General features: G+C 42.9%; 1 protein-coding gene across 3 annotated transcripts in view; it reads right to left on the reverse strand.

Annotated features, from left to right (window-relative positions):
* Positions 1-798: 798 nt before the first annotated feature.
* HK3 (hexokinase 3) overlaps positions 799-21,829 on the reverse strand; it is a 119,989-nt gene continuing 98,958 nt past the window's right edge. For all 3 annotated transcript variants that reach the window (XM_077265713.1, XM_077265714.1, XM_077265715.1), the window contains 7 exons: positions 19,297-19,416; positions 19,111-19,206; positions 18,929-19,028; positions 17,715-17,898; positions 4,357-4,512; positions 3,553-3,786; positions 799-1,077 (listed from right to left, as the gene is read on the reverse strand). In XM_077265713.1, coding sequence (XP_077121828.1) covers positions 927-1,077; positions 3,553-3,786; positions 4,357-4,512; positions 17,715-17,898; positions 18,929-19,028; positions 19,111-19,206; positions 19,297-19,416 — 1,041 coding nt within the window. In that variant the 3' untranslated portion in view covers positions 799-926. The remainder of the gene's footprint in view (positions 1,078-3,552; positions 3,787-4,356; positions 4,513-17,714; positions 17,899-18,928; positions 19,029-19,110; positions 19,207-19,296; positions 19,417-21,829) is intronic.

A 21,829-nucleotide genomic window follows, 5' to 3' on the forward strand; every position in this document is an offset into this window, starting at 1 on the left:
GCAAGTCCCACAGCAGAACCGGAGGGCAGGAAGCTAAAAGTGACTTGCCTACATAATACCCAAGGTACAGCAGCATCCAGTGCCTGTAGTCATCGTGTATAGAGACCACAAGAAACAGCTCAAGTTGCCTACCATGCAGGGACTGTCCCAGGGCAGAGTAACCGAGGACCTTGTCAGGACACTACAGGCAGCAAGGGACTAATAATTAGCGCAAAGTAGAAGGCTCCCAAACTGACCTGGCAAAGGGATTTCCTCTTATCTTCAGGCTGCCTGGACCCCATCGACACCTAATGCCAATACCATGGACTGAGGCTGTCCAACATCAGTAAACCAGGTAATGACTGCAACCCTGTGTCCTCCATTTATTTGCAGGCATTCATCATCCCTGCCAAACACATCGGGAGCCCTGGGGACCCCGCTTCGCCTGTGGGAAGAGTCACCATCTTTGCTGCAGTAACGTTGCCCCAGAGGAACCCTTTAAGTAGCGTCGTCCCCTCTGACTGGGAACCACAGGTGGCGTCACGAACACAAACTTTATTACAACTCCCTTAAAAGACCTTTCCCTTTTACTTGGGTGCCCAGGGCCACGGAACGGGTCACTGCCACCCTGACCACCCCTTTAATTGTGATCGGACCCGGTACAGAGTACCCCACAGCCCTGGCGGGCGACAAAAACATTTCCAATGATGTGCTCCAATTCTGTTTTGGTGCTGTCAAGTAGTCATCATTAACAGAGCCATATAGCAGCCATTTGAATAGAACATCTTTTCGAAAGAAGTGGAAAAATTATAGAAAAACTTCTGTGCAAAAATATTTTATTTTTTTATGCCATATAAATAGAACATTAAAAAGACAAACACTTATTAATTCGAAGTGCAACAGTTCAACAATTTGGGTATCTTCGTACTTGGGTCTTCGGTCCCCTCTTACGCTGGCAGTGGTTCAGCACCAGCAATACGACAGGCAACTGCAGTTATTAAAGCTGCCCCTTTTCCAGACCCATCTTCAGAAAGATGAAACCTAACCTCACATTCTGGGGCCAGCATCTTCACAGTTTTCTTAACAACTCCAGCAAAGCTATAAATGGAGACAAAAAGACATTCTTTATCAATGCCTCGTTTGACAGCATTCTTAAAAGGTTATGTATCATCATGAATCATCAGAAAATTACCTATTGCTTTTATGTTAAAATGTATTTAATAAAATTATGGTTTTTGTTTCAATTTTCCAAATTTCTAAATCTATTAAAAAAAAAAAAATTAAATCTTGTAATTGTCACAGTGGGCAATGGGCCTAATTCTAGACTCATACTTCCAGTTCTTTACAAAATACTTTATTACTTTCATTATCATTACAGACAGGATTACAATAAAAGGATCCATTAGACCTATATAATTTAGATACTCGTTAAACAGGATCCCCCATTTGCAACAGGCGATTGTTAAATCTCACCACCTCATCCTCCCTCCACAATGACCTTTACCCAGAACATACAACTCAAAAAGGATCATACCCCATCTAAAGCTACTTAGGGCCCTCTGGACTGCAGAAATGAACAGAAGTCCAATATTAGACTTCGTGCCCACTGCGGAAATTTCTAGGTAATACAGATGGTGATAAACATTATCAAAGTTTGTCCAATTTTAAAACATTTTTACTTATGATTTTTATTTTTTAAAACACACAAAAAGCCAATTTAATGAAATTGGTAGTTTTCAGATTACATTTTTCCTTTAAGTCTAATATGTCTGATTGAGTTGTGGTTTGCAGGAATAATATCACTGGAGACTTTCAAATCATCAAGATTTAATCAAAGAAGGGAATTTGCTAACATTTCATAATACGGACAGGAGTTTCCTCAAGCAGACCTGGGAAACTTTATTGCACACGTTTCTCAAAACAAAGGCACTGTACATCATAAAATGACAAGGACAAGAAAAAACAACAGCGATCTGTACAACTTTTAGCAACTGAACTCCAAGTCTATAAGTCACAACATCTAGATAGAGAGTTGACTCATTGTTCTCAAAGGACTGCTAAATAATTCTAGTTTCACAGTCCAGCCAAGCTCCAAGCACAGTAATATAAATGTCAGTTTTACATTCAGGCTAAGGATTGCAGTATAAATAACCCATTTCAGAAAGCGATGGATTACAGTCAGAATATTCAGACATAAAACTATATGACCAAGCCTTTAAGCGCCGACAGCATCTATCCCCAGTGGTGCACATACCGGAACTGCATATAGTAGAGTCTCACTTTGCATGACTCCATGGGTTGAATAGCTACTAGTATTCACAAACTATATTCTGAGCCAATAAGTTAGCAAGAAGAGATGGTGATGGCCAATAGTCACAGATAAAGCCAATAAGCTTATACCATTTCTCAAGAGGTGATGCCTGCAATGTTTTAGCCAATTCCCTCACCAGTCAATGACAGAGAAAATGCTTAAAAATGGGGTTGTCCTACCTTAGTCTACAAGACTACAGTCACAATATGTGATAGTAAACTTGTGAATCTTGACATCCTGCATGATTTGCATACTTCCAGCCACATTCCAACTAGACGTGTCCAGCCTACCTCAATTTACTTTCATTGAGCTAGCCATCTAGTCGTCATGTCACTGCATTCATGCAAACCGCATACATGCGGTCACGTGGCCTATGCTCCCGGCATTGGAGAATCCTCAACACAATGTTTGAGTTCACAAGTTTGCAGTCACATAGAAAGTGATTGTAGACTTGTTGCCCAAGGGTGGACAACTCCATTTAAAGTGCCTTGTTTGTCGGTAGAGTGATGCCAGACCATCTTATCTAGCTCTTCTGAATTATAATGGAAGCATTAGGTCTTCCAGTCCTTTACTGCAAAGTCATCTGAAAAGCAGGAAAAATACAGCTCACTTGATCAAAGTAAAGGGGAAGGTAATTAAGGATTTATGTGTAATGTAACAAGGCGTTAATAAACAGTGTAAAATACATTATACACACTCATATTGTAAAAACCTAGTTTAACATGTAATTCTTTGATATGTTCCCTTTAAATTCAACATATATTCGATTATTAAGAGACTGCCCAACATATTAAAAGGCCATTTCTCAGTAGGATCAATCCTCCTAATTTATATGGGCATTAAAAGTTGAATAAAATATAACCTTGATATCTGCAATCTGATTCCTTATGCCAGAGAAATTCAGGTTTTTCCTTAATATGTAAAATTTGCTGTTAAGATCTATTGGGCGGACCCAGATTTTCCTGAGAGATTCTTCCTTACTTTAAGTGAAAGGTAACGTGAGCAGTGGGAGACATGTAATGACTGATAGTCTTCTCTCCTGATTTACATGTCTTATACTGGTATTGCCATTTTTCACATAAAATAAGCTCTAGAGGCAGCTTTTCAGGGAAATCTGTGTCCTGCCCATAGATCTTAACAGTTCATTTACATATCCCAGAGACATCGATATTTTTCTTAAAACATTAGATCGCAGATATCAACGTATCAGTTTATTCGACTTTCTATGCCCTACTTGCCCATGTGGATTTATGTTCACTTACTGGGGATGCAGCTTGTACAAGGTTCCATCCACTCCTACTGTGATTCCGAGATGCTCAAGGCCTCGATTTTCTCTGATCTTCTCGACAACAGCAGCAATGCCAGAAGCACATAGTTGAGCTGCTCTTCTTGATACAGTGGTACAAACCTCCTTCACTAGCACTGTATCGTCACATGTGCTCTTCAGACCCAACTGATCTAGAATGGAGCGAACCTGCAGCAGGCCAAGGGTATCACTGAGGAGGAAACAGATGTCTATGTAAATGTCTACAAGTCGATATCACCTCCGGCACAATTCACAGAAAAATAACAACCTCAGCATGGCGTAATTTAAAAGGAGGAAACTAATCAGAAATATGTTAATATGGCATGACAGAAAAATAAATTATTTCTGTGGTTGATTTTAGAGTCAATCAAAAACAAAAACATCACGGTACACAGACATGCCAAAACTGAGTGTTTGCTTGTTTGTTGGAATCTGTAAAAATTATTTAGCAGAGAACTGGATTAAAAATACACATTATGCTCACTTTACATTAACCAGTTCATTGCTGTCAGTCAGTCTATATGGTCTTGCCTTTTTAAAGAAATGTTATGTTGTGGTAGGTTCAAAATTATCTTAGAACTTGTTTTTCCCAACTTTAACAAACATTCAATGGTAACACTTGCTGTAAGCGTTGTTTTTTTTGTTTGTTTTGGGGGGGGATCTCACTATTGCACGTCAATCATCTCATACATACATACACATTCTATTTTTCAGGAAAAACAAATAAGGAAAATGTATCATACATTATAGGGTGACATACCTTTCAATACTTGATAAAAACTTGGTGGGGAAGAGACCTCTTGTGTTCAGTTTGGCAGAGATTCTGCCACCAAATAGAACCTTTTCTTTGGTGAGTTTTATTAGAACTTGGCGCACAATCTCTCCCAAGTACATTCCGCTGATCATCTTCTCGTATCTGAAAAGGGAGGCATATGGAACCGGTCACTTTTACTGAGAGTGTATGGTGCCGGAGGTTCTAACTTAAATTGTATCGCCACCATGTTATTTTTTTTAGCTCTCTAAATCTGTGTTGATTATTTTTGTTTGGATTTTTAATCTGGTTGGAGCTCATATTTTGACAGAACAATCTAAACAAATGCTGGCCACATTGGCATCCCTGGTCTCCAGTCCATTAGTACTGCTGACTATAATGGTTTGTATCCCAATTGAATGTGTGAAAGAGGCATTGATCCCAGCAATGCCTCTTTCACACATGGCTAAAATAACTAAACATACAACTTAAAGTCCCATAGGCAAGCGTATTTAGCAGAAAAGGTCAAGCCCAATGTCTAATCCTTACCATCCCTTTGGACAACTCATGAATTGATTGGTCTTAAGGCCCCGTCTCACATAGCGAGATCGCTAGCGAGATAGCTGCTGAGTCACAAGTTTTGTGACGCAACAGCGACCTCAGTAGCGATCTCGCTATGTGTGACACGTACCAGCGATCAGGCCCCTGCTGCGAGATCGCTGGTCGTGTCAGAATGGCCTGGACCTTTTTTTGGTCGTTGAGGTCCCGCTGACATCGCTGAATCGGTGTGTGTGACACCGATCCAGCGATGTCTACACTGGTAACCAGGGTAAACATCGGGTTACTAAGCGCAGGGCCGCGCTTAGTAACCCGATGTTTGCCCTGGTTACCAGCGTAAATGTAAAAAAAAAAAAAACAGTACATACTCACCATCTGTTGCCCGTCAGGTCCCTTGGCGTCTGCTTCCTGCTCTGACTGCCGCCGTAAAGTGAGAGCACAGCAGTGACGTCACCGCTGCGCTCTGCTCTCACTGTACGGCGGCTCAGTCAGAGCAGGAAGCAGACGCCAAGGGACCTGACGGGCAACAGATGGTGAGTATGTACTGTTTGTTTTTTTTTACATTTACGCTGGTAACCAGGGTAAACATCGGGTTACTAAGCGCGGCCCTGCGCTTAGTAACCCGATGTTTACCCTGGTTACCCGGGTGCTGCAGGGGGACTTCGGCATCGTTGAAGACAGTTTCAACGATGCCGAAGTCGTTCCCCTGATCGTTGGTCGCTGGAGAGAGCTGTCTGTGTGACAGCTCCCCAGCGACCACACAGCGACGCTGCAGCGATCAGCATCGTTGTCTGTATCGCTGCAGCGTCGCTGTGTGAGACGGGGCCTTTAGTATGCAAGGGAGTAAAGGCCCCGTCTCACACAGCGACGCTGCAGCGATACAGACAACGATGCTGATCGCTGCAGCGTCGCTGTTGTGTCGCTGTGTGGTCGCTGGGGAGCTGTCACACAGACAGCTCTCTCCAGCGACCAACGATCAGGGGAACGACTTCGGCATCGTTGAAACTGTCTTCAACGATGCCGAAGTCCCCCTGCAGCACCCGGGTAACCAGGATAAACATCGGGTTACTAAGCGCAGGGCCGCACTTAGTAACCCGATGTTTACCCTGGTTACCAAAAAAAACAAACGGTACATACTCACCATCTGATGTCCGTCAGGTCCCTTACCGTCCGCTTCCTGCTCTGACTGTGTGCCGCCGTACAGTGAGAGCAGAGCGCAGCGGTGACGTCACTGCTGTGCTCTCACTTTACGGCGGCAGTCAGAGCAGGAAGCAGACGCCAAGGGACCTGACGGGCAACAGATGGTGAGTATGTACTGTTTGTTTTTTTGGTAACCAGGGTAAACATCGGGTTACTAAGCGCGGCCCTGCGCTTAGTAACCCGATGTTTACCCTGGTTACCAGTGAAGACATCGCTGGATCAGTGTCACACACACCGATTCAGCGATGTCAGCGGGACCTCAACGACCAAAAAAAGGTCCAGGCCATTCTGACACGACCAGCGATCTCGCAGCAGGGGCCTGATCGCTGGTACGTGTCACACATAGCGAGATCGCTACTGAGGTCGCTGTTGCGTCACAAAACTTGTGACTCAGCAGCGATCTCGCTATGTGAGACGGGGCCTTAAGGCTTTTTATTTTATTTTTTACACCACCTTTCATGGTTTGCCAGGATTTAGAAGTTGAATAACTTTGAAATGTGTTAATAATAAACTGCAAAGAAATATCCTTGGTTTCATTCATCGGTTATCGTCGGCAGTGCAGTGAACCTTATTTTGCGTCGTTCTTTTCCTCTTAGATCTACACGAGGGTTTGTAGCAGCCAACTTTCTAAGCTATTCGAATTGTTGTGTTTCAGGTAACTCGATCAGAAGAACAATTTGCAGCACCTAGATTTCCTCTTACACAAGATTAGACCCTATTGCGCCCATTTGTTTTTCTTCAGTTTACAAGTGAATATGGCTTCTTTTAACCCCTTCTCCCCTTCTTTCCACGGTCATAACTTAATTTTCCACCAATATGGCCATATGAGGGCTTGTTTTTTTGTGGGACGAGTTGTACTTTTGAATGGCACCATTAATTTTACCATATCGTGTACTGGAAAATGGGGGGAAAAAAATTCCAAATGCGGTGAAATTGCAATTCCACAATTTTTGGGGAGGGATTTTTTACCATGTTCACTAAATGCTAAAACTAACTTTCCAGTATGATTCTCCAGGTCATTTTGAGTTCACAGACACCAAACATGTCTAGGTTTTTTTTTTTATTATTTAAGTGGTAAAAAAAAATCCAAATTTGTAAAAAAAAAAAAAAAAGTTGCCATTTTCCGAGACCCGTAGCATCTCCATTTTTCAGGATCTGTGGCCGGTTGAGGGCTTATTTTTTGTGTGCTGATCTGCCATTTTTAGTGATACCATTTTGATGTGCATGAGATCTTTTTATCATCCGTTATTGCATTTTATTGAAATGTTGAAGCCACAAAAAAAAAAACAATTCTGGCGTTTAGATTTTTTTTCTCGCTATGCTGTTTACCGATTGGATTCTTTCTTTTTATATATTGACAGATCGGGCCATTCTTAACACGGAGATACCAAATATGTGGATATTTGCTTTTTTTCATTGTTTTATTTTGAGTGGGGCGAATGGGGGGTGATTTGAGCTTATATATTTTTATTTTAACCCCTTTCTGCCATTGGACAGAATAGTACGTCCGAGGACAGAACCTCTGCTTTGATACGGATTCCTGCGGTGAGCCCACATCAAAGCCGGGACATCTCAGCTGTTTTGAACAGCTGACATGTGCCCGCAATAGCGGCAGGTGGAATCGTGATCTGCCCGTGCCTATTAACTAGTTAAATGCTGCTGTCAAACTGATAGCGGCATTTAACAAGCGCTTTCGGCCATTCTGACGGAAATGCGTGCACTGGTGACCCCAGTCACGTGATCGGGGGGTGGCGGTGCATTGGCAGAACAACCAGAGGTCTCCTCATCAGACCCATAGAAGCGCAGTAGCGCGAAACGGCCGTCGTCTCTTGATACTACTGTTCTCCCTGGGGGACCCTGCTGTTATTTTAATGCCACAATAAAGACAAAGAATTCATTTGGACGGTGAGTGCACTTTTTTAGTTTTTTGCACATCGTATTGGACTTTGGCTTTTTGAATTGAGCACCCGATTCCAATGAACTGGCGTGTTTGATGCACAGCAAGCCATGTATACCCTATACCAGAGATTGATTAGCTGTCAGTGCGGACTTTTTTCCTTTTGGTTTGCTCCTGGAGACCTCTATGGTTGTTGATGCCAGATTGCTGTGAGCGCCACCCTATGGACAACTCTCATAGCAATGCTGTAATTCTACTACATAGGGGCGACCTGAGCAGAGCTCCTATATAATAGAGCCAATCAGGCTATGCCAGCTTCTAGCCTCCCATGGAGGCTATTAAAGCATGGCAAAAGTAAAAAAAATGTGTTTAAAAATATGAAAGAATATAAAAAGTTAAAATCACCCCCGTTTCGCCCCATTCAAATACATACATATCTAATATATAAAGCTGAATGTGTGTGTGTGTGTATGTATGTATGTATGTATGTATGTCCGGGATTGGCATCTGAACCGTAGCAGCTACAGCCACAAAATTTTGCACAGTCACACGTCTGGACCCCGAGAGCGTCATAGGCTATGTTGTGAGGTGAAATTTTAACCCCGCGCTTTCCAATTCACCAAACAATTTTGCCCCTATCTACATAATGGGGAAAAAGTGAAAGGAAAAGTGTTGGAGGCGTCGCAGCTACAGGCACAAAATTTTGCACAGTCACACGTCTGGACCCTGAGAGCGTCAAAGCTATATTGTGAGGTGAAATTTTAACCCCGCGCTTTCCAAGTCACCAAACAATTTTGCCCCTATCTACATAATGGGGAAAAAATGAAAGGAAAAGTGTTGGAGGCAAATTAACAGCTGCCAGATGTGAACAAGGGGGACTTAAAGAATGACAGCGATGGCACCAAAGAGTATATACTGTACAGTTGCTAAGGTGGGGCCCCAACATGGGATAATCACACCACCACGGGGATATGAACACACACACAAAATGCGCCACACACTACCACGTGCTCGAACACATATACCACCCTCAGTGCACATTTCACCACACATACACCAACCTCGCCACATAAAAGTAGAAACACAAAAGTCGCCGCTCAAAACTCGCCACGCGCAAAACTCTCCACATGCAAAACTCGCCACACGTGCAAAACTCGCCACACGCAAAACTTGCACACGCAGAAAAATTGCCACACGCAGAAAAATTGCCACATGCACAAAAGTTGCAACACATGCAAAAGTTGCCTCACACAAAACTTGCACATACTCAAAAGGCACCACACATAAAACTCGCCACGCGCAAAACTCGCCATGCGCAAAACTTGCTGCACACAACTTGCTACACTAACCTGTCACATGCAACTCGACACACAAAAAGTTGCTACACGCATGTCGCCACACAAAACTCATCTCACAAAAGTCCCTACATGCATGTCGCCACACGCAACTCAACACACACAACTTGACACACGAAACTCGCCCTAAAACACACACAAGTCTGGTATCCTTCAAAAATAAAAATCTGATTAATAAGCAGACAAACTACAAGAGCAACAAATGTACCATATAGGAATCCGGCAGCTGTCAGTCACATGACCAGTCTATTATGTGTATGTGTGAGCTAATATATACTGCCAGGGGGTGGGCTTACTGTTGGCTGGGGATTTATCAGGCTGCCATTTTAGCTTACAAATACTGAGGTAAAAATACTGACCAAATAACGTGTGAACGAGGGCTAATACAGGAGGAGATGGCATACAGCTATATACTATATACAGGAGATGACACACAGGTATATACTATTTACAGGGGAGATGACACACAGGTATATACTATATACAGGAGGAGATGACACACAGATATATACTATATACAGGAGAGATGACACACAGGTATATACTATATAGAGGAGGAGATGACATACAGGTACATACTACATACAGGAGGAGATGACATACAGGTATATACTATATACAGGAGGAGATGACACACAGGTATATACTATATACAGGAGCAGATTACCTACAGGTATATAGTATATACAGGAGGAGATGACACAGGTATATGCTATGTATAGGAGGAGATGACATACAGGTATATACTATATACAGGAGATGACACACAGATATATACTATATATAGGTGAGATGACACACAGGTATATACTATATACAGGAGATTACATACAGGTATATCTAATATATAAAGCTGAATGTGTGTATGTATGTATGTGTGTATGTCCGGGATTGGCATCTGTACCGTCGCAGCTACAGCCACAAAATTTTGCACAGTCACACGTCTGGACCCCGAGAGCGTCATAGGCTATGTTGTGAGGTGAAATTTTAACCCCGCGCGTTCCAATTCACCAAACAATTTTGCTCCTATCTACATAATGGGGAAAAAGTGAAGGGAAAAGTGTTGGAGGAAAATTGACAGCTGCCAGATGTGAACAATGAGGACTTAAAGAATGAGAGCGATGGCGACAAAGAGTATATACCGTACAGTTGCTAAGGTGGGGCCCCGACATGGGATACTCACCACACACGGGGATATGAACACAAACACAAAATGCGCCACACACTACCACGTGCTTGAACACATATACCACCCTCAGCACACATTTCACCACACACACACACCAACCTCGCCACATAAAAGTCGAAACACAAAAGTCACCACTCAAAACTCGCTACATGCAAAACTCGCCATATGCAAAACTAGGCTCACGCAAAACTCGCCACACGTGCAAAACTCACCTCATGGAAAACTCACCTCATGCAAAACTTGCACACACAGAAAAATTGCCACATGTACAAAAGTTGCACCACATGCAAAAGTTGCCTCACACAAAACTTGCACATACTCAAAATGCACCACACATAAAACTCGCCACGCGCAAAACTCGCCATGCACAAATCTTGCTGCACACAACTTGCTACACTAACCTGTCACATGCAACTCAACACACAAAATGTTGCTACACGCATGTCGCCACACAAAACTCATCTCACAAAAGTCGCTACATGCATGTCGCCACACGCAACTCAACACACACAACTTGACACACGAAACGCGCCCTAAAACACACACAAGTCTGGTATTGTCCTTCAAAAATAAAAATCTGATTAATAAGCAAACTACAAGAGCAACAAATGTACCATATAGGAAATACGGCAGCTGTCAGTCACATGACCTGTCTATTATGTGTATGTGTGAGCTAATATATACTGCCAGGGGGGAGGGCTTCCTGTTGGCTGGGGATTTATCAGGCTGCCAATAGCAACCAATCACAGCTCAGCTTCTATTTTGCTACAGTTAATTAACCTGAGCTCTGATTGGTTAATATAGGCAACAAAGACATTCTCAGTATAACAAAGCTAATATATGTTGTGAAATGCTTCTATTTGCTTAGTTTTTGCCTTTTAATAATTACATTTCTATCTATTTGTTTTGTGGTTTTTGTGTGCAGAATAAATTTTTGTTAACACATTCTATTTTGCTAACAGCAGTCATTAACCCGGGCGAAGCCGGGTAGTACAGCTAGTATATATATATATACACACACACTCACTGGCCACTTTATTAGGTACACCTGTCCAACTTCTTGTTAACACTTAATTTCTAATCAGCCAATTACATGGCGGCAACTCAGTGCATTTAGGCATGTAGACATGGTCAAGACAATCTCCTGCAGTTCAAACCGAGCATCAGTATGGGGAAGAAAGGTGATTTGAGTGCCTTTGAACGTGGCATGGTTGTTGGTGCCAGAAGGGCTGGTCTGAGTATTTCAGAAACTGCTGATCTACTGGGATTTTCACGCACAACCATCTCTAGGGTTTACAGAGAATGGTCCGAAAAAGAAAAAAAATCCAGTGAGCGGCAGTTCTGTGGGCGGAAATGCCTTGTTGATGCCAGAGGTCAGAGGAGAATGGGCAGACTGGTTCGAGCTGATAGAAAGGCAACAGTGACTCAAATCGCCACCCGTTACAACCAAGGTAGGCCTAAGAGCATCTCTGAACGCACAGTGCGTCGAACTTTGAGGCAGATGGGCTACAGCAGCAGAAGACCACACCGGGTACCACTCCTTTCAGCTAAGAACAGGAAACTGAGGCTACAATTTGTACAAGCTCATCGAAATTGGACAGTAGAAGATTGGAAAAACATTGCTTGGTCTGATGAGTCGATTTCTGCTGCGACATTCGGATGGTAGGGTCAGAATTTGGCGTAAACAACATGAAAGCATGGATCCATCCTGCCTTGTATGGAGCATCTTTGGGATGTGCAGCCGACAAATCTGCGGCAACTGTGTGATGCCATCATGTCAATATGGACCAAAATCTCTGAGGAATGCTTCCAGCACCTTGTTGAATCTATGCCACGAAGAATTGAGGCAGTTCTGAAGGCAAAAGGGGGTCCAACCCGTTACTAGCATGGTGTACCTAATAAAGTGGCCGGTGAGTGTAATATATATATATATATATGAGTGTAATATATATCTACATGTTTGGTAACGCCACGTTCAGAATTGCCCGATCAATAAAAAAAAAATTAAAAAAATTAACCCGATAGCTAAACGGCGTAGCGAGAGAAAAAAAATCGTAACGCTAGAATTACGTTTTTTGTTCGCCGCAACATTGCATTAAAATGCAATAACTGGTGATCAAAAGAACTTATCTGCACAAATGTGGAATCATTATAAACGTCAGCTTGGCGCACAATAAAATAAGCCCTCACATGACACTATCACGAAAAATGGAGACTCTACGGGTCTTGGAAAATTGCACTTTTTTTTTTTTTTTTTGCATAGTTTGAAATTTTTTTCACCACTTAGACACCAAACATGTCTAGGTTCTTTTTTTATCTATTAACTCGTAATGACCGGGAGAATCATAATGGCAGGTCAGTTTTAGCATTTAGTGAACCTAGCAAAAAAGCCAAACAAAACAAGTGTGGGATTGCACTTTTTTTTGCAAATTTCAACGCACTTGAAATTTTTACTCTGTTTTCTAGTACACGACATGGTATAACCAATGGTGTCCTTCAGAAGTACAACTCATTCCGCAAAAAATAAGCCCTCACATGGTCATATTGATGGAAAAATAAGAAAGTTGTGGCTCCGGGAAGGGGGGGGGGGGGGGGAGCTAAAATCGAAAACGTAAAGCTGAAAAAAGCTCCGGGGGTTAAGGGGGTTAATATTTTTTTAAAATTTTTTTTCACTTTTTAAATTGCATCAATAGACTCAATGGGAGACTAGAAGCTGTGATCATCGGATCACTTGCACTACATAGAGCAGGGCTGCACTTTATCGATCACCCATGAAAGCACCATGAGAGATTTAGCGAAAAATAAGTCTACGGAGGGACCAAAGCCTGTAGCACCCCTCTCCCAATGGTGAGTTTGGAGGACGCACCTATATCCAATCTAACACGCCTATAGAAGGTAGGAGAGGACAAGCTGCCTTACAGATGTCTTTTATCGAGACGTCCGATCTCTCCACCCAGGATGATGCCACGGCCCGAGAATGAGCCTACAAAGCTTTCGGGACCACTTTGCCACTTGATGAGTAGGCTAGAGAAATTGCCGCCCTAATCCACCTAGCAATTGTGGGTTTTGAAATTCTACACCACTTCCTAGCACCCTGGGATGAACAATGATGATCTATCCCTTCTCCAGTGTTTTGTAGCAGACAATTATCTAACTGCAACTCTACTAACATCCATAGTATGCAGCCTTTCCTCTTTCTCTTTGGATTAGAACAAAGAAGAAGAGGACAATTCTTTGGAATAGAGATGCCACTTGGGAAAGGTAGGCTGGATCTGGCTTAAAGATTACCCTATCATCTAGGATTTGGGTGACCAGTGGGGCTATGGAAAGAGCCTGAATATTACTGACTCTTCTGGCTGATGTCAATGCTTCCAGCAGGGTTGTTGAGTGAAAGAACCTTCAGGGATGTCAATTCCATTGGTTCAAAAGGAACATCCGTTAAGGCTGTCAGGACCAAATTTAAGTCCCACGGTGATAAATTAAGTTTAGAAATAGGTCTAGATCTTAACTATGCTTTTATAGAATTGTGACACCCAATAATTACCGGAGACTTCACAGCTGTACTGCTCCCCGAGAGCCGCCATCTGTACTTTTAGAGTACTGGTGGACAATCCTAACTAAAAGTCCCCTTTGCAAAATAATCCAAAATCTTCCCCACCGATGTCCCTCTTCAATCCTAGAACCTGAAGAGGATAAACATTTTCCTAGGATACATCCTGGTCATGACTGTCTTCCGACCCTGAATCAAGGTGGAAATGAAAGATATTTGTGGAAAAAACTTTTTTCCACCCTAACAGTGCCATTTCAAATGCCATCAAGAGGAGGCTGGCTGCTCGTGGATGGAACACTGACCCATGAGAAAGCAGATTCAGCACCTCTGGAACAAACCATGGATTGAACACAGACATTTTAGCCACAAAAATCATGATCTTTTGGGCCACTAGAGGGCAATCAATATGATTCTTGCCCTGTCCTCCCTGATTTTTTTTATGACCAGCAGGATCAGGGCTATTGTAGGGAAGATGCATGCCAGGCTGAAGTCCCAGGAGGCCAGGAACGCATCTACCACTAATGAATCCTCCCTTGAGTTTCGGGAACAAAACACCTTTAAACTTTTCTGTTTAGTCTGTTGGCAAAAATGTCTAGGAGACCCCACATCTGAACTATCTGATTGAAGATGTCCTGACTCAACTCCAAACCCCCTTGCCTTAGAGGATTGGGACTTAAGTCCGTTTTGGCATTTTCTTTCTCTTTTATATGCAGAACTGTCAGTGAGAGGAGATGACTAGCTGAAAAACCCTCTGTCAACTCCAAAGTTTTGGAAAGGGTTCCCCCTGGTGATTTATGTAAGCCAATGATACTTTATTGTCCATGAGGATCCTGACATGCTAGCCGTGTAGGGATACAAGGAATTTATTTAGAGCCTACTCTAGCGCCAGCGATTCATTTGCATTTGTGTATAGTGCGTTCTCACTCCTAGACCAGGCTCCCTGAATCACGCACTCCTTGGGGCTCACATCAATGGTGACAGTTCGTGTTATATTCACAACCTAGGGAACCCTCCTGGAAAGGTTTGATCCATTCAACCACCACCTATGGAATTGTATTGCCCAAGGGGATAGAGTCATCCTGCCTAGGAGGACGGCTTTCTGAACCAAGTCTCGGACCTCGGTCTCTAGTGCCAATTTCTCTCTTAGGGAAGAAAGAGGGGGTCAACACATGGAACCGATGAACTTGAATCTCAATCTTGATTTAAATCAGGTTGAGGATCCGGACACTGGCCAAAATGCCCTCCCAGGCAGGGAAGAAGGAAGAAAGTCTTACTACTACCTTGGTTGGGATTCATTGACCTGATTTTCTGGCCTCCTGGGAAGAGGTACTAAACATGAGGCATCTACTGTTCCTTCTGCGATCTTCCCATTTGTTCTGCTCCCTGAAAGGCTTCCTTTGAATAAACTTGCTTCTTCGGGAGGATCGCCTGTAGTTAAGCATAGAGAGACTGGGGAACCCTTTCTTGGAGTCTCCCGCCTTCTCCAGGTTCTCATCCAGGGAAGGGCCAAAGAGATACTCCCCCTTACAAGGGATGGAACATAGCCTAGACCTGGCCTAAATGCCCCCCGGCCAGCATTTCAGCCATAAAGCCCTATGGGCTGCGTTGGAAAGGGCGGCCAACCTTACAGAATTTGCTGATGTTACCCCCAATAAGAAGAATGGTGGCCAAGATGTCATCTCTGCCACACTGTCCTTTAACTGGGATTCCAGTCTATCTAGTCAGATAATTTAGGACCTGGCCGTACATGTCTCTGCAACTGTCGATTTCAGGGCACCAGCTGATATCTCCCAAGACCCCTTAAGAAAAGTGTCAGCTTTCCTTTCCAGGGGATCTCTCAATGCCCCCATATCAAAAGGCAGAGAAGCTCTTTTGGAAGATTTAGTCATTGGGACATCCAACTTAGGGACATTTTTTCATTTTTGGACTTTTCCATTCCCTTTGCACTAAAGCCCTGATTTTTTTAATTCAAGAGAAAGGAGCATATCGTTCACAAACTTCTCCAGTCTAGTGTCCATAATGCCTATAGTGCATGACTGATTTTATCAACCTATCTACTTCAAGAGGAAAACAATGGTGCCCTGAACCACTATCTAGCGATGAGGCCGGCAAGGAGGAGCCACCAGAGTCATCCTCGTTATCCGATTTAGATGAAGTGTCGGAAGCCAGGAAGGCCTCCCAAACCCTTTTATCCTTCTCTTTCTGCATCTCTTTCTGAGAAAGGGATCTACGGGACTTCTTAATCTCTGCTTTTAAGCTGGCCCTTAAATATGTAGTGAAATTAGGGATCTCTTCCATCACTGTCCTCTATACAGGATTGACAGAACCGCTTCTGACAAGAGTCGGGCAATAAAGGTCTGTCTTACACAAAGCACATTCCTTGTGCTTTGCTTTAGCCACGCACTTCTTTCCCTGATAATAAATGACAGGAAAAAAGGGGAAACAAAATTACCAAGTGAACTTTCATGAAGATCACTTACCACAATCAAATGGCGCGGGTTTAAAAGGAAGAACACGTCTCACCCAGGACATCATCCCTAGAGGCTTCCGGTTCCTCCACCTTGCTGGAGATTCACTGACTAAATCTGCTCTCTTTTGCCATCCTCCATCTCTGCGTGGTCTGGCTGCCCCCCACTACTGACAAGGGGACGACGATGCTGCACTTGCTTCTGGGGCTTCCCATGCTGTTCCTTCAAATCTGTCCTCTCCAGAATGCTAAGAGAACAGGTGAGCTAGTAAGCCCTGAGCAGAGGTGCCAGCTTACCTTTATACTGGCTCCTGTGCTCCCTGACATTTTTGGGTCACGACGTGACTCCTGCCCCTGACGCGACTCCTGGTGTTGTCACCTTCACACGCCCCCCTCTGCCAGGGAGCACCCCCCACATCATCCACATACCCTCCAGTGTCTCTTTCTGATGCGGTAGCCCTATGGACATGAGTCACGTCACTGGGAACGTTCCTGCTGTGCCTTCAGCCTTTTTCTTCTTCACTGGTAAGCCTGTACCAGGTTCCCCCATCAAGGATAGGAAACCAACTAATGCATGTGAGAGGTGCTGCCCTTTTGGCCTGTAGGTTTCCAGTCCTTGGTGGGTGGATCCCCTCTCTCGTGGTGCAGTCATGAGTGATCGATAAAATAGGAATTCTATTCAGACTCTCCCCTCTCAGCCTCATGCTGCCCTCATATTACAGAGTAAAAACATGCAGACAGATTCCCTTTAAGCCAAGAAGCCACTTACATTACTTGGTGTGGCACTTAACTGCAATCAGCAATTTGTCTGGTGATCAGTGGTTGTTTAATTGCCCATTTATGCAGGTAGACTGCACTGCCATTGTGCACTGATTGATCTGTAAAGAGGTAATTCAGTGCACATAGGCTACCATTGTTTTCAGCAGCATGAGACCCATTTATACAGGATGATGAGCTACCATGATTTTTTTTCTTTTTAAGCACTCTTAAAACTTTTAGTCTGACAAATAAGCGCTTTGCTCTTTCATCAAGTGATTGGTTGCCGGTTTAAACAGAAAAATCATCAGTGTAATTGAACCTTAAACGATGGCTTTCACACGGAACTGTAGAAAGTTTTTTGTAATAAATATTGAATCAGATTGATCATAAACCTTTGTTTTCCAGGATTTATAGAATGGTTGTCAACATCTTGATCAAAAGATGTAAAGATATCATCCAGACATCCGTTGTCTCCAAATGCCCCCCATTCCATATTAACACACATTAGACCATCATCTCCATCAAGAAGCTCCACATTTTTCATTTCTTCCATATAACAAGCATTAGTGCCAGTTCCTGTAAAATATAGGATATGCAGATTAGACCAATATATAATGTAACTTGTAATTCAATATTACTACAGCAATCTTCTAGATAGGACAAGCAATCTGAAAATGATTTAGGAAAAGAATAAATCCTTCAGTTTACATGTCCACATCCTGGCTTCCCCATTTCTAGTTATATCAGAATGGAGCAACATTTTTTTGCTTGTACGTATGGTAGAAATAGTTCGGGTTACCAGCCGTCAATGAGGAGTCCGTAAGCAGAGGTGGCGGGGTGACAAGGATAAAGAAGCACACAAAAAGTTTTGACTTAAAACACGATAGCAAGGATTTAAAGGTGATCTGCAAGCTACACATTTCAAACAGTTTCTGCAGCCTTTTTCAAAGTTCCGAGCTTTTGAAAAAAGACAAACAGTATTTGAAACCCGTAGCTTGCAGATCACCTTTAAATCCTTGCCATCATGTTTTTTTTTTTTATCTTTGAAGAATAAAGTTTTTTTCCTTTTGAGAAGCTGGATTCACCCTTTTTTCAGATACCTTTACACGTGGCCACACATTTCTGCTCTTCCATATGCCATCACTCAGCTGTCCAGGTGAGCTGGTTTATTTCCTCTATGGATAATTTGTTTTTCTGAAGTTGGCCTAGGCCCTTTATTTGCAATTATGGGAAATTTTATCGTTACAGGACATCAAGTCATTAAGAATTATGTTCCCAACTTTGTGAGAACAGTTGCAACAGGCCCTTTTCTGTTCCAACATGACTGGCCCCAAAGTAAAAAGCAATGTCCATCACGACGTTTTCTATGGAAGATCTTGAATGGCCCACATAGAACTTTGACCTCAGACCTATCGAAACACTTTTAGGATTAACTTGAACATGGATTGAGAGCCAGACCCTCTTGTCCAAAATGAATGTCTGACCTCAAATGCTCTTTTGGGTTAAAATAGGTACAAACTCTGTGAGAAAAAAAAAACCCTTCTCACTAGATAATCATAAAAGCCCCTGTAGGTGTCCCAATACTTTTGTTCTTCTAGTATCTTACCTACTATTAAGCCAACTTCACAGGCTGGATCATCATATCCACAGGACATCATTGTTCCCACAGTATCATTCACAAGTGCAATAACATAGAAGTCAGAGTTCTGTAAAATATAGATCACATAATCACCATGGGGGTAGGGGGAGGAACCTGAACATGACGGGATGCATTCAAACTGCTATTACCTGTTTCCGTATTGCAGCCTCTCTGAGTAGCCTTACCACATCCTCTCCCACACATCCGGAAGCGCTGAAACCCTTTGTCCAAGTAATCAGGATGCCCTATTTAAGCAAGAAAAAATAAGTATACAAGTGTACTTGGTTTAGGAACAGACATTTTTTAATTTTTTTTTTTTATTATTATTATCTTACCTGATCTAGACTGTTCTGCTTACAAGGAAAGGAGAATGTAAAACCCAAGGGCAATCTTTTCCCTTGAAGATTATTCTCTTTTTGAAATTCGGTGATGCAATTCACAATATGATCGAAGAGCTGAGAAGAGAGGAAAAGGGAAAATAATTAGTTTGAAAGAAAACTCAAGATCAGCAAATTTACAGTCCCATACGTTTTAATGCATTATATTTCTAGTGGTGAAGATGAAAAGATTGAGGTCAGGTTTTACCTCCCAGGACAGAAAGATCTTATGTATGATCATTTATCCAATTTCCCATCACTAGTTCCCAAACAAAAGGATTGCAAGCATCTAATAAAAGGCTATGTTCACACATTCTCCTTCAGGTTTTAGCACAAAAAAAACGCAGTAAAACAATGGGTGAAAAACACACGCAAAAAAGTTGAAAAGAAAGTGACATGTTCTATTCTGCAAAAACCAAGCAAAGCGCAAAAAAACTGGGGACAAAAAAAAAAAAAAACCCTGTGTGAACATACTTTTTGAAGCACTTAAAGTCCTTTTAGGGTAACATTTTTAACATCTCAAAAAAAGGTCATGTTCACAGATGTTAAGATTTGGATTTTGGTCTCTGCATCCTATACATATCAACATTGGTTTCTGAATTTGTTTGCATGTCATATGAAAAAAATTAGTAAAGTTCAAGTTTTGGCCAGAAATAGCAAAAATTAGACCAATGAATGCAATTGAGGCTAATGCTCTATGTAGATCTGTTGTACACTCAAAAGTAAAAATTCACATTTTAATCTAAGATTTCTGATGAAGATATTCATGGTGGCTTTTATCCAGATGTGTGAACATGCTCCAATATACACATATAATAATGTTCTGCCACCAAAATAAAAAATCTGACTTTGTGCATTTAACCAAGTATAGGTTGGCAGATAGACCAGGGCAATGATAACTAGGCCACATGCGATGTCATTATATTTGCATTGCCTTGAACCAGCTAGCTCAGATTACCAAAGTGGATGACAAACCATGGTCCTGAGACTCTTCTTAAGGTACCCTTACACTAAATGACTTACCAACGATCACGACCAGAAATACGACCTGGCCGTGATTGTTGGTAAGTCGTTGTGTGGTCGCTGGGGAGCTGTCACACAGACAGCTCTCTCCAGCGACCAACGATCAGGGGAACGACTTCGGCATCGTTGAAACTGTCTTCAACGATGCCGAAGTCCCCGGGTAACCAGGGTAAACATCGGGTTACTAAGTGCAGGGCCGCGCGTGACGTCACCGCTGTGCTCTGCTTTACAGCCGGCGCTGACAGTCAGTGCAGGGAAGCTGACGGCGGGGGACGTGACAGACATCGGAATGTGAGTATGTACTGTTTTTTCTTATTTTTTTTTTACTTTTACAATGGTAACCAGGGTAAATATCGGGTTACTAAGCACGGCCCTGCACTTAGTAACCCGATGTTTACCCTGGTTACAAGTGAACACATCGCTGGATCGGCGTCACACACGCCGATCCAGCGATGACAGCGGGTGATCAGCGACCAAAAAAAAGGTCCTGATCATTCCCTACGACCAACGATCTCCCAGCAGGGGCCTGATCGTTGGTCGCTGTCACACATAACGAGATCGTTAAGCGGGATCGTTGCTACGTCACCAAAAGCGTGACGTTGCAACGATATCGTTAACGAAATCGCTATGTGTGAAGGTACCCTTAGGGCTTGCCCCATCACAGTGAAAAAAAAAAAAGTTCTGATTTTGGTCCAGAAAAGTAGAGCTAGGGTCATGCGATTTTCACGACCGTACAATCTGAGTTTTCACACCTAGCATCCGATTTACATCCGAATATAATGCAATTTCAACAGAAGCTTTTACATTGAAAATTGTCTAAATGACAGAATTGCTCTAAGGAGATATTCTTCAAAACACACATTTATATATAATTTATTTTATTTATTTTTTTACACCGCCTTGGTACAGTAAAATCACAGCAGGACCCGACAGAATAAGACAAAGATTACATACAGCATATACACAAAATATAAAGGCTGTCTGTCACATATAAAGTTAGAATAGTGTGTGTGTGCAGCGCCCCAGGGTCCTGGTCGTTGCAGTACTGATGCTCCGCCGCTAAGGGGGGGCTATGGTACGTCTGATGGCACTGAAGGAGTTCACCTGACCAGGTATCACAGACACCAATACACTTCACAGTCTGGCCTCCAGGGGGAGCTAAGGGAGCTATGTATTAGGCCACTCCTCACAGTCTGGTAAAACTGGGGGTTGGATAGGAAGTTAGAGAGAAAGCTGACTGGGTTGGAACCAGGCAACATCCTGTGGCAGAGGGTGTTGCAGGGGAAGATTCAGGGGGGTCCCTGTCAGGGGTGGGATCCTGACAAAGGCCTAGCGAACAGAGAGAACGTTACGGGACCGCGCCTGCACCTGATCGCGGCGGTACCCTAAGAAAGGACAAGAAGCGAGGTTTATTGTGCTGAGTGAGAAACGAGATCAACGCAACAAGGAGAAACACCAGTAGGAGTCG

Source organism: Ranitomeya variabilis, chromosome 5 (genome assembly GCF_051348905.1).
Source record: "Ranitomeya variabilis isolate aRanVar5 chromosome 5, aRanVar5.hap1, whole genome shotgun sequence".
Taxonomy (NCBI): Eukaryota; Metazoa; Chordata; class Amphibia; order Anura; family Dendrobatidae; genus Ranitomeya; species Ranitomeya variabilis.